This window comes from Poromitra crassiceps (genome assembly GCF_964638095.1).
Source record: "Poromitra crassiceps genome assembly, contig: HAP1_SCAFFOLD_220, whole genome shotgun sequence".
Taxonomy (NCBI): domain Eukaryota; kingdom Metazoa; phylum Chordata; class Actinopteri; order Beryciformes; family Melamphaidae; genus Poromitra; species Poromitra crassiceps.
In genome coordinates this window covers 77501-93335 of record NW_028152171.1, presented here as the reverse complement: position 1 = coordinate 93335, position 15835 = coordinate 77501, and the positions used below count along the sequence as shown (strand labels likewise).

Below are 15835 nucleotides of genomic sequence, written 5' to 3'. Positions count from 1 at the left end.
TAGAACCCGGGGAACATAGACATGATCCCCTTTTAGTGACTGACAAATAACAACGACTCAGTGCTACTTAATATGAACCTGTATTGCTAGGGATTTCTTCTTGTCAGGGGAACAGCACACTCTAGTGGCATATCAGTATTCCCGCACACAGCATACACACAGACATGCACATACACACACACACACACCGACACTCAGGCCTCTGACTCTTTGGTGTTTGAATCATGGTATAGTGGCCTTTCCAGACAGAGAGTTTGCACTCCACATGTTTACTGTACGTCGTGTTCCTAAAGCAGCTGTGTAATTATTTTTTTAACAGTGTGATTTATGAAAACAGAAATGTAGAAAGTGCCTTGTCTGTCTCGCTCTGTCTATAATATGCACCAGTCTGTCTCACTCTGTCTATAATGCACCAGGCATAATGAGAAAAGCACAAACTTAGTATGTGTGCAACAATCCCCCTCCATGCCGTGTAGAACATTTCATCGACGATGCCTTCCTTCACTCAACGTTCACCCGACCTACGACTTATATATACGACTCAGCTGAGGATGACGGCCGTTTTGAATAAGACCCGAGTCAGCTGTTACGTAGCTGTTAACAGACCAATGATAGTAGCTTATATTTGGAGAACTGAGGTACATTCGAAGATGAATTATTTGGAAAATTCTGCATTGCCTTACTAATTCAGGAGGGAATTTTTTTATCAATGGCTACCACTGTAGTAAAATCCGTATTGTATGGGTACACTGAGGTACTATTGTGCGACTGTTGAGCTGCATCATCTTGAAGTAGGCTGTAGCTCTCGGGAGTGGAATGAATTGTACACTGTGGCATTGCACTGACTCCAGCACTGTGTGGGAAGGTCTCCGTCTCTTTAGACTCTTCATATGAACCTCATTTTGATTATGACAAAAGGTTACCGCAGTATTTTTTTATAGTCATTCAAGAGCACAGCTAATCCCATGAGGCCACATGAAAGTATTGTTGTTGAAGCTATTTTTATGTGACCATTCAGAATATTATAGTCATGTGTCGCTTCAAAGTGTTACTAAGCATTAATACGGATTAACATTTATGGGTCTTGAATTTTGGATAAAAGTGTACAACCTACCAAAGACAATTTCAAATGACTGAGGGAAAAAAAAATGCACAAATAGCCAATGTTACCACAACACTAACACCAGCAACAAGGGCATGGACATTGATCGATAGTGCTGTTCTTTAGAATGTATGAGATGTTTTGTATAAAAGTATCTTTTTTATATTAATGAACTTCATGGATGTTGCCTTCTTTCTGTGTGTTTTTTTTTTTTTTTTTACAACTGTCATCCTTCAATCAGACTTTTTTGCTGGCAAAAGAATATCACCTTTAGCAACAAAAAGCTATAATAGTAGCGTTAACTATAATAGACAAAAAGCCAAGTGTTATATTTTGTGTACAATTTTCTACATTTTTATACAAATGTACTATATTTTATCAGTTTACGAATAAACATGTTCAGTTTGGGATGGATGCAAAATGTTTGTAAAACTTTTATTTTCATCTCCGTTGTCTTTAAGTGATTTAGCTTTGTATTTTATAACAACAGTGTGTGACAAGCCTTAAAGGAACACTCTGACCATTTTCAACCAGCTTTGTATCATTAGAACATCAGTAGTATATCAGAAAACTGTAAACTGCTTAGAAGTCTGTCATTTAATTTGACAGTTATTGAGTGTTAAAGTGTGGACCAGTGACATCACTGGTCCACACTAACTCAAATTAATAACTCATTAACTCAAATCAACTCTCAATAACTGTCAAACTAGATGAATGACTTCAAAACCGTCATCTAGTTTGACAGTTATTGAGAGTTGATTTGAGTTAACGAGTTATTAATTTGAGTTAGTGTGGACCAATGATGTCACTGGTCCACACTTTAACACTCAATAACTGTCAAATTAAATGACAGACTTCAAAACAGTTTACAGTTTCAGTTTTCTGATATACTACTGATGTTCTAATGATACAAAGCTGGTTGAAAATGGGCGGAGTGTTCCTTTAATGCTACTCAGATATCTATAACGAGCACATATCTACAGATTTCAAAACTTCCTGTGACATTGCCATGTTGGGATAATGTTGGGATGGAGAGGGGTTTGAAAGATTCCCAAAGCAAGGACACTCCTGGAGCTTATGTTTTTTGCAATGCAATGCCTCTATCCATCCAATAGAGGGCAGCACAGCCTGAGAACAAGCACAGAGATTCCTCACTCATTCACTGCACTTGGTAGGGCCATGGCCTCACTTGTATGCTACACTCTCTACTATCACCCCCAAGGCCAGTAGGCTAACTAACCTCCCTCTTTGTGGTCCAACACTGTTTGACCCCAAAATTAGTGAAACCAGTCTAACTAATTGGCCAAACATATGGGCATTTGTTGTGCATCCTTAATTGTCCCTCCCCCCCCCCTTTTCCTACAAACTAATTATAACCCCCCTCTCTGTGAGTATAACTGAGACCACTTTCCTTCTCAGCCTGACGCTGCAGCCCATTAAGAGCCACAGTGAGTTGCTATAAAAGTGGATGAGCGTAAGTGTGGCCGCTCTCGGTGACATCAGTGCCTGGACGCACTCTCTGTGGTCAGGGGGGACTGGCACCCTGGGCTTCCGTACACTGAAAGAAATGCTGAGCAAATGTAGCTTTGTAGATCTTATGAAACATGGCGTGTGTGCTCTTATTATAGACATCACACAATGGAAAATGAAAGGAAGGAGGGGGTGAGGCGTAAAGGTCATGGACAAGATTCATGACGCTATAAGTGCATGGCGTGCCTGAACCACCACCAGGGTGCCCAACAAAATCAATTTAACCGAAAGGAAATTAACCTATTATTATTCAAAGCATATTTTTCCTTATACCGTCATTTGCAAACGTGTATAGCTGACCCTCCTATCTAGAAGTAGCTACATACGAGTCAACATTCGTGAATCACAGTTATTGAAAATAAATGGATGTCACTTGTAATATCCTGTGTTGGATGTGTTTTAAAAGCTGCCATAGTTGCTGATGTGATTTTCTCCTCTAGCGTGACTTTTTACAGTGTTGGCTCCTCCCGCTCCAGGGGCCCCAGTAAGCTCAAACTATATTGGCATTGTGGTGTTGTGGCATGGCACAGTAGAGACAGACAGCCACTCCAGCCTGGCACTCAGGCTGGAGTTGACTCATTCGCTCCAGGGGGAAGTTCTCCTGATTTGCGATCTGGTGTTGTATGCAGATTCGTGATTTGAAACAATAGCATGCATTTCCACAACAGGATCAAGTAGAGTGTGTGGAGGAAGGGGGCATTTGATGGGGAATATATAAAGGAAAATCATGCCCTTGACATCACCAGGGCAAGACGTTCCCCCAACTCAAAATATTTACAGGACAGAATCAACAGTTCTGCTCACTCATTTTGAACTCCATTCAAACTCTCAAATGATTTCTCTCACAACAGGATGCAAAGACAAACAAATCACAGACATGCTGTTTTGGGGGGGAAATGAGTGATGTGGATTTTGAACAGGCTTGCTCTGGTTGTTTAGTGTTGAAACCAGGTAATGTAAATTGTTGTACTGGTTCTTGGGCTGGATTTCTCAAAACCATTTCAACACAAAAATACATATTTGTTCTACTTTAAGCTTGTGGACAATAATGGTTATTGTATTAAGATGTGTTTTATTTTTTATTTTTTATGATTGCATTTTTTTTTTTTAATTCTTGAGTCCTTTTATCACTACATTTGTCTACATTTTCTGTGCATAAAAGTGACGTTTGATTGTCCAAATGCAATATCACCCCGCATCAACTCACTAACCTTTATTAACCCTAAACTCTTGCACCTTATAGGCTCCTCTCTTTTGCAAAAGCACAAGACTCATGTTTCATAGCTCCATAGACGTTGTAACAGTTAGTTCACTTCTCAGCACATTTCATGCATCGTTAGTTTTCTATTAGTTTTGTGTAGTGCCTATTTTAGCTAGTGTTGTTGCCCCAAAATGAGATATCCAGCCTTTGACTGGAAAAAAGTCACACTACAAAATGTTCGATGGCATAGCATTAAAACATATTATGGTACTTTAAAGCATTTGAAGTGATGTAACTCCTGCGAGTTGACAGCCCCTTTTTTTCTAGATTTCAGAGCTACTGCACAATAACCTTGAGGTAATAATATTTTTCCCGAAATGGGCATATTCGGGGGGGGGGAGGGCAGGCAGGCTTCTGAGAGCTTAACATTCATATTTTTGGTCTGTTACTTCAGGCCTATAATGGACTGCGCTTCTTTTTCACAAAATTAAAGAAGAGCATGATACTCTGCATGCAAGTTTCAAATAACATGTGTGCGTGCGTGCGCATTGTAATAAAGCTCATAACAAGAAGAACAGACCCATATAATGCTACTGTCTATTCCCAAATATGTTTGCATTTGACTCGGGTGTAAAAGGTTATAGAACACTAGATGCAGAGAGAGAGTATAAGCCCCCAGACCCTCTGCAACATGACCTCCACTGCTCCGCAGAGACACAAATGGAAATGCCAAAATAAGAAGTGAGGTTTTTCAGATGCAAAGAAGCGGCCGGCATAATGACTTTTCTCTTTTCTTGTCTTGCCATTCAGTGAGGAGCCTTTTCTCTTCCTTTGTCACTTAGCTTTGGCATATAATTAACTCCTGCTTAATATGCCGTTAAAGGGCTCTCCTCCCCATGCCAGCAGCTTTGAACCCCATAGACCACAGACAGGGACAAAACCCCAGTGGGACGGCTTCCTTTGCGCTCCTCCTCGTGTGTGTGTGTGTGTGTGTGTGTGTGTGTGTGTGAGAGAGAGAGAGAGAGAGAGAGAAAATACATGTATCAGTATTAACAAAAAACACTCTACATTTAGAGAACATTTGAAAAGCAACAATCTGCATAATTCGCCATTCAGTGTCTGAAAACGGATTCCTCTTCATCTGAACGAACGTAAAGACATATTGAACAGATGTACCCAAAATGAAGAAGCAGCTAGTTGTCTCTCCCAGGACCTCTTGCAGCACCTCTGCACCCCTCGACTCTCTCTGTGACCCTCAGAAGGTTTTACTGCCCCCTCCTCCTCTCTTCCTCCTCCCACCCCCTCCATCCATCCCATCACAAAGGGGCCATCGTGACCCTTCTGTCCCTCTCTTTCTCCCCCCACCTTTAGGATGCTTTCTTTTCCAGAATCCATTAGGAGACAAATCCACGACGGTGCTGTTGAGAGGAGAGGAGAGGAGAAATGCATTTTTTCTGCAGTTTTTTCCCCCCGCCATGAGCTGCTGCTGATATTCAAAGGGTCTCATCGAGTCATTTAATATCTGACTTTGGGTTAATGTTAAGTAAAAAAAGGAGTAGAAAGTTGTAGAAAGTCTTTCAACCTGATGATTAAAGACCTGTATTAAAAAGGATATTATCAGAAGTGCAATGCCAGGTGGCTCACCTGGTATAAGGTATCTTCGTGCTGCTGCTGACCCGTGTGTTCGAATCCGAACCACATGTCATCCGCACTCTCTCTCCCTGCCTTTCCTGTCTGCCTGTCCCATCAAATAAAGGCAAAATGCCAAAAAAAGAAAGAGCTGTAATTTAGTGGAAAATGCAGCTGACACCAAATAAAAAATCCCTATAATATTAATATTCCTATAGAGATCCATAATGTGTCTGTATTTCAATAGTCATTTATAGGCATCTATTCTACACACTGTTATTTTTTAATCCCTCCGATTTATAATGTGTCTGGTAGTGACTATATAGTGACCATTATTGTTATTAACCATACATTTTATTTATATCACTATACTGTGTCAATAGTGAATTTGTAGAAACATTCCGTAGCCTATAATTTATATACAGTATGGTATTGTATGTCCTATATGGCATCACTATAATGTTCACCATTCTAATATTCGTAATGGCATATGATTTAGGCTATAGCTGTGATAAGCTTCGAAATTCTATACTGTATAGCTATAGATTTTTTTCCATTCACATATTACATTAAATCTGGTAAAAAAAATTTTTTTATTTATTTATTACTTGAAAGGCTCATCATTAGCTAATCTGTTTACTGTCCCAATGGGTCAATCAGATCCACGTTTGTTGGCTCCACAGACTAGTAGGATAGGCGTTGGGAAAAGCTACCTAGCATATTATTATCTCGCAGTTACTTAGATGTGTGTGTGGGGGGGGGGGTCCCTAGGAGGGCAAGGTGGGGGTCCTCAACGCTGTGCTGGACTTTTATTTCGGATGTTTTTTTCAGTTGCAAAACAGATTAGAGGTTCAGGTGGCGGCACAAAGGAGCGTCAATGCACCACTTCCTACAGCCATGCAGAGTGAATGGGGCCGCAGGACGGGGTCCACTCCGGGGGACTTGAGCGCAGGTGCGATGCTGCGCATAACAGTCAGCCATAAAACACAGGGAATGGAGGGGGGGGGGAGGGCTTTGCATATTTTAACATGACTACCTGTTCAGATGGGCCCACTGTTTTGCTGGTAAGCATGCAGCGAGCTAACCCCTATTAGGATTCATTAATTCAATGCACTCTACCTAGTAGGCTACTTGATTCTTCAAAGACATTTCAGGTTAGACAAACTGCCCAATTAAGGTGCACACAAACTCTCTCTCTCTCTCTCTCTCTCTCTCTCTCTCTCTCTCTCTCTCTCTCTCTCTCTCTCTCTCTCTCTCTCTCTCTCTCTCTCTCACACACACACACACACCGTCAATTTTCTTAATCACTCCTAATAAGAACTTTACTCAAAAGCCATAATTAGCCTGTCTATTTAAATTGGAGATGATACATGGCAGATAGCCAACTCCCCCCGGTGGAATTAGCTACTATTCCCACTAATTAGTTCTGATCAATTAAGGAAACGGATGACAACGACATTGGTAGGCTAAAATCTGATCGAGAAAACAAGAACATGGGACACGGACGCTGGTTCGCCTGATCATTTGATGCAACCGCGAATTTGGAGGGGGGGGGGGTAGCCTACAACGTGGAAATGAGTGGAGAGAACTATAGTCCGGAATTGAGAGATGTAGGCTAATTAGTGTAGTAGGCTATAGTTTACGAGCCCATCATAGTAGGCAGCACTGACCCCAGGCAGGCAGGCAGGCAGGCAGGCAGGCAGGCAGGCAGGCAGGGCCATCCTCTCTGTGTGCTGACATCACTGCAGACTCGCTGGGAGTCCATCAAGGTTCTGCTCTCCCGCTGTGAAGCAAGGCGATGCTTCACACCACTCTCTCTCTGCTGCAGCCAGGCGGGGACTCGGGACGCGCACACACACACACACACACAGACGATCATACACACTGCTACACTCTGGAGGACAGTTTTTCAAACAAAGCGTGATGATGATGACAGAAGAAAGTAGGGGCAAGCGAAGGAAACAAGCCAACCCCAGGAGAAACCAAGGTAAGGACATGTGTGAAAAGTTTGAATGAGTTAGGACATGATGCGATCAGATAGAGATGTAACGTAGCGCGGCCAGAAGCGCGTTTGAAGCGGACCACCGTGTTGAAGTCAACTGGCTTTTTAGGCTACTCATCATAGAAAACCTGGTAGCCTACAGTGCTGAAATGAATGTCTTAGTGAAGAGCATACTACTGTGTGTGTGTGTGTGGCACTGTAGCCTACTTTGACTTCATTCATATTTCAGCTGCAGGCTTTGTGCGTGTTTCCTTGCGCCTTGCAGCAGCAGGAGTTGCCGAGATGCGCTGTCTGTCAGCCTGTCAACTTTCGTCAGGTTGTCAGTTATTGCTGATTGCTGGGATTATTCTAGCCTATACGTGCAATACCGTTAGCTGTATGGAAGATTTGGGAAAGGCTGTGCAATCCAAGTGTGGCAATCCGCAAGTGTAGTCCACAACCTGTAGCTGCGTCTATGGGGACCTGATGATGGCCATTTAGGGTAGGCTGTTCATTCTCAAACATTTAGGCAACTTGTAGGATCTTCCTTATGCGTTGCAAGTGTACAAAAAGTTCATTTGAAGTAGAGTAAAACTTTGATTTTGCAGTTTTAACTTAGACGACAAACATTGCAGAATAGCAATTGACAATAATGTCTGTGTGCCTATTTCAGTGCGTCTTTCTCTTACAAGCTTTTGCTTGTCATGTAACTTGCAACTCTCTAACCAAATATCAACACTGCGTTATCCCTTTATCTTCTATATTCTCGTAAGTTGAAATATGACATTTATTTATTATGTTTGGTAGGCTACTTGACAATGTAAATTATAAAGAAATTATAGGCTACATGTAAAAAGAGATATTTAAAACAGGCCTACTGAAAATGAACTAATAGAAAATAAAGAAGAGGAAAATAGCTAATATTTTTAAATGAACTTATAAAAACGAGACTTTTTATTTAGTTGTCCTGTTTTCATTTTCTTAACGTCAATGCCATTTATTTCTGCTATTAGTTAGACTTGATCAAACCCATAAATTACCTAAGTTCAATCACAGAACTGTGTCAACAAGCTTTTATTATAACAACCACCCGCAGATTTTGTATTAGTGTAAGAAATTAAGATGAAAATAAAATATGTAAATATGCTACTAAATGCAAATTCTGAGGCACCATGCAGCTTATTCTGCCATATCTGGCTTAAATGCACATGGGCAGCAGCCTCATCCGCTTAAACTGTTCATTAAGTTTGATGTCTTTTAAATGTCAACACCATTATGATTAATAACTGGAAAGCGTTATCTAATAGATGATGTCAGTGACTGTGAATGCACTTCCTATAACATGGCTAAGAGGAACTTATAGACACGTTGCTGAATACAGACTTCAGTTCGTACCAATAGTGTCTTGTTTTTTTTGTATTAGCCTACTAATGAGAAGCATACTCTAACCTACGTGAAGATACACACACCTGTGTGTGTGTCTGTCTGACAAACATACATGAGGAACACACAGACACATACACGCATGCACACGCACACACATATTGCTTGATGTTCTGTGCTCTGGTGGTTGATACTCAAATCCTGCAGTGTGACTGTTTGGTTCTGATCTAACATGCAGCCACTCAACTCTTTTTGCTGTAAGCAGATCAGTTTCCTCGTCGGGTTTATTAGTTTGCTGTAAAGAGTTTCCTCATTTTGATTCAGACAGAGAGGTGTGAGGCTCAGTCAACTTACACCAGGGTGAGAACCCCTCTGGCTGCTTAGCGCTAACGGACACTCACTTGTGCACACACACACACACACACTGCTGACACACAAACACACACTCACACATTATGCACATGCGCACGCACGCACGCGCACGCACGCGCACGCACGCACACACACACACACACACACACACACACACACACACACACACACACACACACACACACCTCTCACACCTCTTGCTGTCACATAGCACTTTGTCCACCCCACTCTCCTTCACCAAATCACCAGCGTCGCACGCTGACGTGAAGCCATCAGTGAAAAGACACACTTAGTGATAAGGACTTGTCACTTATTACTGTAGCCACACAGTCCAGCTTCTATAATTCCTGTAATGACCTCAGAGGAGATATAAGCGTTGCCTTTGAGTTCCTGTAAAGGCGCGATTTAGAAGAAATGAAGGCATCTCAACACAACAGTGAATGTAAACAAATACAAAACTGATCATATTTACAGATTGATTTTCAGCTGATAAGGAACAATGTCCCCAGAGCATCCAATTGCAGCATAATCATGTTTGAATATTGTGCATTATCCATCTTTAACATATTCAACAGCACATTATCAGTTAGGAAATTAACTCAAGCTGCCCGTTGTCTTTAACGTTTTATATATGCATAGGCCATGTTTATGCATGAGTGCATGTGGTGATGGCATGCTTATTTCTATACGCATGCATAGCATATGTGTGTGTATGTCACGCATGCTCGAGTGCGTGTGTGTGTCTCTGTGTGCGTGTGCATGCGTGTGTGTTTGTGTGCGTGCGTGTCAGTGAACAAACGTGTGTGTGTATTTATGCTGTGTGTGAGAATTTGGAATGTGCTATGCAAGTTAGGGAGTAAAAAGGTCCTTGATAAAACCAAATGAATTTGGCAGGCCCGCTTCATAAGACAGCGATTAGGGGATCCCGTCCAAACCAGAAGAAAGAGAAGAAACATAGCCTGGCTTTTCTTCTTCCTCCAAAGGCGCCTATTGATTATGTCTCTGTCTCCCCCAATAAAACTGTCAATGTCCACCAATATCAAGCGATGTGCGGAAATGACTAGCCTCCGTCGCTGGCAGATTGAAAGCAGCCCTGTTTAACAGTCCTGGGACAGAGGAAGGAAACATTATCCATTGAAGATGACAACCTGTATTTACTGGCTGTGAGTGAGTGCGAGATTGCACTTTCAAAGAGTGTGAATTAATTAGCGTTGATAGCCAAGTGGTACAACATCTTAGCATTTACCCGCCTTCTCAGGCCCACGATACAAGCTGTCGAACCGATGATTTCAAACACCATAAGGTGATTTGATGGTGAAATAATCATCTCCCTTTTGATAGTGAAGCTTGGGAAATTATTCACCGTCGTTTTTCATGAGCGGACGCGTTTTATTCGTCACACCACCACGTGCACTTTACAGTACGAGCCTATAGCATTAGGATACGTCGACGGGTGGCGGACGAGATGATATCTGCCTTTTTCTGAACAAAAACGATGACACGCTTGACGTGGTTATCACTAACATGATGCAATGATTCACCATCTTATAGAGAAAAGACAGAGAGAACATGATGAAACTCCACTGAAGCAACCCTGTACCTCCTCTCATCCAACCACCACTCCTGCACCTTAACGGATTTGAACAACCTACTTATCTCGTAAAGTAACTGTGATGTGTTCGCTCAGACCGTTTGCTATTCTATATTCCTGCACTCAATATGATCTTTTAATTCTCCTAGCAGCAGCAGAGTCTACTGGCTCCACTCTGGATGGGCTTTCTCCTGGCCTCAAGCTAAACGGACTACAGTATACGCTTGCCATGAATGACATCCTACTGATCACACTCATTCAAAAAGCTACCATACTTCAGAACTATTTCGACCAAACGAGTTGAACCGACGCCTCCCGACTCCGTTACATAAGTGCCGCCACTAAGGTCATATTTAGTCCCATGGCCTCTCGCTTTATTTTTTGTTAGTGCACGAAAAACCACCCTATTGTTGAGTTGATTTGCCTTTTTCCGCCCAGCTTTCTCTCTCTCTCCCTCTCTCCCTCCTTTTCAATTTTCTCCTTTTTTCAAGTGCCAATTTATTTAAACTCTTTCCCCCTTTTCTTCTTTCTCCTTCATTGATTTCCAAACCCCAGTCTTTGTATGCAGCTGGGGCCCAGCTGTGTGTCTGTGACTGCCTATTTGTGTGTGTGTGCGTGTACGGATCTGTGTGTGTGTGAGTGTGTGTGCGTGCGCGCGCGCGCGTATGTGTGTGTGTCTGTGTGTGTGTGTTTGTGTGTGTGTGGGTTTTTCTGGCACAGCGCAGCCACAGTGGGCAGAGCACACTGTACAAGAAAGACTTGAGCAGCGAAAAAGAGAAAGAGAGAGAGGGAATGGGGGGGGGGGGGGAGAGAGACATTGAAATAAAGAGAGTGACGCGGTTGTAATGTACAAAGTAGAGGAGGAGGGCCGTGCCTTTTGGACCAAGCCGACGAAGTATCCACGACGCGTGGGGAGAGCCGAGACAGCAATGAGGAGCCCAGGCACCAGAGTTTATTACCCGGACTCTTCAAGGGGCTCAACCCAGGCGTCAGAACCAGCGGGAGGGAGTGGAGGGGGGGAGAGGAGAGGAGAGGAGGATGACAGAGGTTGGGTAGTGATGGGGTTGACAGGGTTGGAGAGAGACAGCAAAAACAGTCCTTCAATGAGAAGACAAGAGATGGAGGGGTCGGTGGTGGTGGTAGTGGTGGAAGGGGGGGGAAGAGGAGACTTGGGTGACAGAACGTGGGATAATCCACTGCGAGCGTTTCCTCATTTGTTCCTCGACGTTCCCACACGGCTCCCAAGAAGTCACACGTTTCTCCCATCCCGGCTCTCGCGCCGTTTGATGCCAGACTCACAAAGCAGTTGATGGGGAATCCCTTGATTGAGTCCCTCTGACATCCTTCACATGTTTATTCAATTATCGCTCATCTGATGTTACAGATGGAGCCATCGCAGTCCCAACTCTGTTTTACTGGACGACGTGCTTTGCTGTGCGGCTGCCACAACGCCGCTCCGCCCCAGGAGAAATTATTTGGAAAATTGTACTGTACCATTCATGCATGTAATGTAGGGGGATTTCCTCAATGGCTGCCACTGCACACGTCACGTGACTAACTGGAGTGCAGCTTTGCTCCGAGCATTACAGCAAATCTTCTATTTCTGCATAGTGCAACATATAGATTTATTTTTTTAAAGGATGAGTTCACCCAAAAATGAAAATTCGGTCATTATCTACCCGCATGCCGATGGAAGGACGCGGGTGATATTTGTTATTCCACCAAACATCAATGGAGGGTCACAGTACTTTGTAGCATTCTCCTAAACTGAAGTGGATGGTGACCAACTTTCAAACATTAAAAAAAGGTTCCATACTGCTCATCTGGTGTAATCCAAGTCTCCACAATCCCTGAGATGCCAAATGGACTTGAAAAGACCTCATGTACACCTTGTTTTTAGCTGTAGCAGGCTACAGTATCCGGCCCCCCGACCTTCTTCCACCTTCTTGGAGCACCTGGCTACATGAAGGTTTAGGCTCAAAACAAGGGTGTAAATGATGTCTTTTCAAGTCAACCTGGCATCTCAGGGCTTGTTGAGACTTGGATTATGCCGGCTGAGCAGTCTCTCTTTAATGTCTGACAGTTGGTCACCATACACTTCAATTGTTTAGGAGCATTCTTCTGCGACAGTGTTTTGCTGTGAAACTCCACAAATGTTTTGTGGACTATAAAACATCACCTGCCCTTCCGTCGGCATGGAGGGTGAGTATAGTGACTGGATTTTCATTTTTGGGTGAACTTATTCTTTACCTTGAAGTCCATTTGGGCTAGCCACTCAAATCAATAATCTATCGTGTGTTTGAGCCCCCCGATAGTTGAAGGTCAAACCCAGCGTGGGAGTCAGGAACAGTTCAATGAAGCCACATGGTTTAGAATAGATCAGTGTGCAGGGTTGAGGAATAGATGGTGGAAACTTCTTCGTTCGAGAACCTTGAGAGCTTTTCTCACACAGATCACACTCCTTACATCTGAGAGATAACGCCAATAGCCACAGAGCTGATGAGGTGTGTGTGTGTGTGTGTGCGTGCACGTGCATGCATGCGTGTGTGTGTGTGTGTGTGCACGTGCATGTGTGTGTGTGTGTGTGTGTGTGTACATGCACGGCTGCACGTGCAGTTGTGCATGTAGGTGCGTGTGAGTATGTACTGTTCACACATTTAAGACCAACTGTATTTCCTGTGGCATCTCACTTATATAGGCACATGTGTTTTCACATTAAAAAGGCATGTATTTCATCTGATAGGAAATAGGCTTAGATAGATGAGTTCAAAATTCATCCCTTCTTATTCTCGACACATCACATTGGCTGGTGGTGCTGTTATTACTTCCTTTGTCGTTGGCAACACATGGCACCTTTGCGTCTATTCGTGGACGTGTCTGTTTTGCGCGGACAGACGTCACTTTTTGATGTGCTGCATGTGTCAGACAGAAGAAGCAGCCCGGCCGGCCTCTCTGCACACAATTTATAGATATGTGCTGTTTTATCACACCTCAAATTAAATATGGAAAGCCTACTTCAGCTGTCATGTATTACAAGCCCCAGATGGGTGGCAGAGAGAGAGAGAGGAGAAGCAGAGAGAGAGAGAGGAGAAGCAGAGAGAGAGAGAGAGAGAGAGAGAGAGGAGAAGCAGAGAGATAGAGAAAGAGAGAGGGAGAGAGAGAGAGCGAGAGAGGGAGGAGAAGCAGAGAGAGAGAGGAGAAGCAGAGAGAGAGAGAGAGAGAGAGAGGAGAAGCAGAGAGAGAGAGAAAGAGAGAGAGAGAGAGAGAGAGAGAGAGAGGAGAAACAGAGAGAGAGAGAGAGAGAGAGAGAGAGAGGAGAAACAGAGAGAGAGAGAGAGAGAGAGAGAGAGAGGGAGAGAGGAGAAGCAGAGAGAGAGAGAGAGAGGAGAAGCAGAGAGAGAGAGAGAGAGAGAGGAGAAGCAGAGAGAGAGAGAGAGAGAGAGAGAGGGAGAGGGAGGAGAAGCAGAGAGAGAGAGAGAGAGAGAGAGAGGAGAAGCAGAAGAGAGAGAGAGAGAGAGATAGAGAGGAGAAGCAGAAGAGAGAGAGAGAGAGAGAGGAGAAGCAGAGAGAGAGAGAGAGAGAGAGAGAGAGAGGAGAAGCAGAGAGAGAGAGAGAGAGAGAGAGGAGAGAGAGAGAGAGAGAGAGAGAGAGGGGAGAGCAGTCTGGCAGGCAGGCAGGCAGGCAGACTCACTCAAACGGGGCTTATTTGCTGAGAGTCAGCCAGTGTGTTTGCTAGCGATGGAGCGAGATGCAGCGGGGCAGCATGTTGTCGTGGGAGGAGCAGCTTGATATGCCGTGTGTGTGTGTGTGTGTGTGTGCATCACTATCAACAGACTGACAGACAGGAAGAGGAGGCCGGCGTTTGTTCCACATCTGCCATGATCACCTCAGAGGCCGCGCGCCGCCCGGTGAACACATCACACCTGCTGCACGAGAGAGAAGGCCAGCAGTGTCTGTGGTTTCCTCACTTTAGCTGTGCTCATCTGTGCCCTCTTTCTCTGCCTTGTCTGTACCTCTCTCGCTCTCTCTCTCTCTCTCTCTCTCTCTCTCTCTCTCTCTCTCTCTCTCTCTCTCTCGGTCGAAGTCCACTTCTTCTCTTTTCACTTGAATTTGTCTTTTAACCTTTATTTTTGGTCAACGAGCAGCCTTTAAGTCCCTCATCATCGTGCACAATTGTAAAAAGTAGAAGCAAATAGCGTCATGAGAAATAGAGAATATCTCTGAAACGACGAGTCCAAAAAGCGTCATATCGCCCGACTTAAATTGACAGTGGTTAATATAGTTCATGTGAAAAGACGTAGCTAGGTTTTTGTTTGTCACACCTGACAGTTTCGACTGCTGAACTTCCTGCAGCCTTCCTCACGAGATGTCACGTGATGATTGTGATGTTCTGAGTATGTATCTTCTAACCTTTATTTCTGGAGGGGGAGTCTCACTGAGAGCCTCTCCATCATCATCACATCCACACACACACATTCACCCCTGGAAGCTGACCAGTACAACCACAGTCTGATCTGTTGGCCACTGAGCAGCTCCCACTGGAGCGGTTGCGGGTTAAGGGCCTTGCTCAAGGGCACCTCAGTGGTGGTAATAAGGGAGGGGCAAGCGCTGCTTTTTTCACTTTCCGCACCCAGATTGATCTTGCCAGTCCTGGGAATTGAACCAACGACCTTCCGCTAAAACAAGCTCGCTTCTCTCTAACCTTTAGGCCACCACTGCCTCATAAACATTTTCCAGACAGACTTTGTCAGAACAATAGCGCAGCAACAGATGGATGCAGCTTGTAGTAAATACAGTTAAAAGTTAAAACTATATCATTTATAATATATGTGAATAAATCATAGTGTCTCTTTGACCATTAAAGCAGGGTGGGCTATCCCGCCGAGCTGACCTGCCCCCTCCTCCAATTCTATTGGCGGTGGTTTCACACTTCCACCGGCCCAGGTGAGGTCAAAGGTCAAAGAAAATGAAAAAAAGAAAGTTGGACTGAGCTGATGACAAGAACAGCATGAGAGAGCTCAGCCAGCCAACCCCTCTCTCTGGCAG

At 43.9% G+C, this 15835-nt stretch overlaps 1 protein-coding gene across 1 annotated transcript in view; it reads left to right on the top strand.

Annotated features, from left to right (window-relative positions):
- Positions 1 to 7388: 7388 nt before the first annotated feature.
- Positions 7389 to 15835, top strand: part of LOC310770751 (zinc finger E-box-binding homeobox 2-like) — a gene marked incomplete at its 5' end in the record, with an annotated part of 38448 nt that continues 30001 nt past the window's right edge. The window contains one exon of the mRNA XM_083663466.1: positions 7389 to 7449. Within this exon, the coding sequence (XP_083519592.1) occupies positions 7389 to 7449 (61 nt within the window). The remainder of the gene's footprint in view (positions 7450 to 15835) is intronic.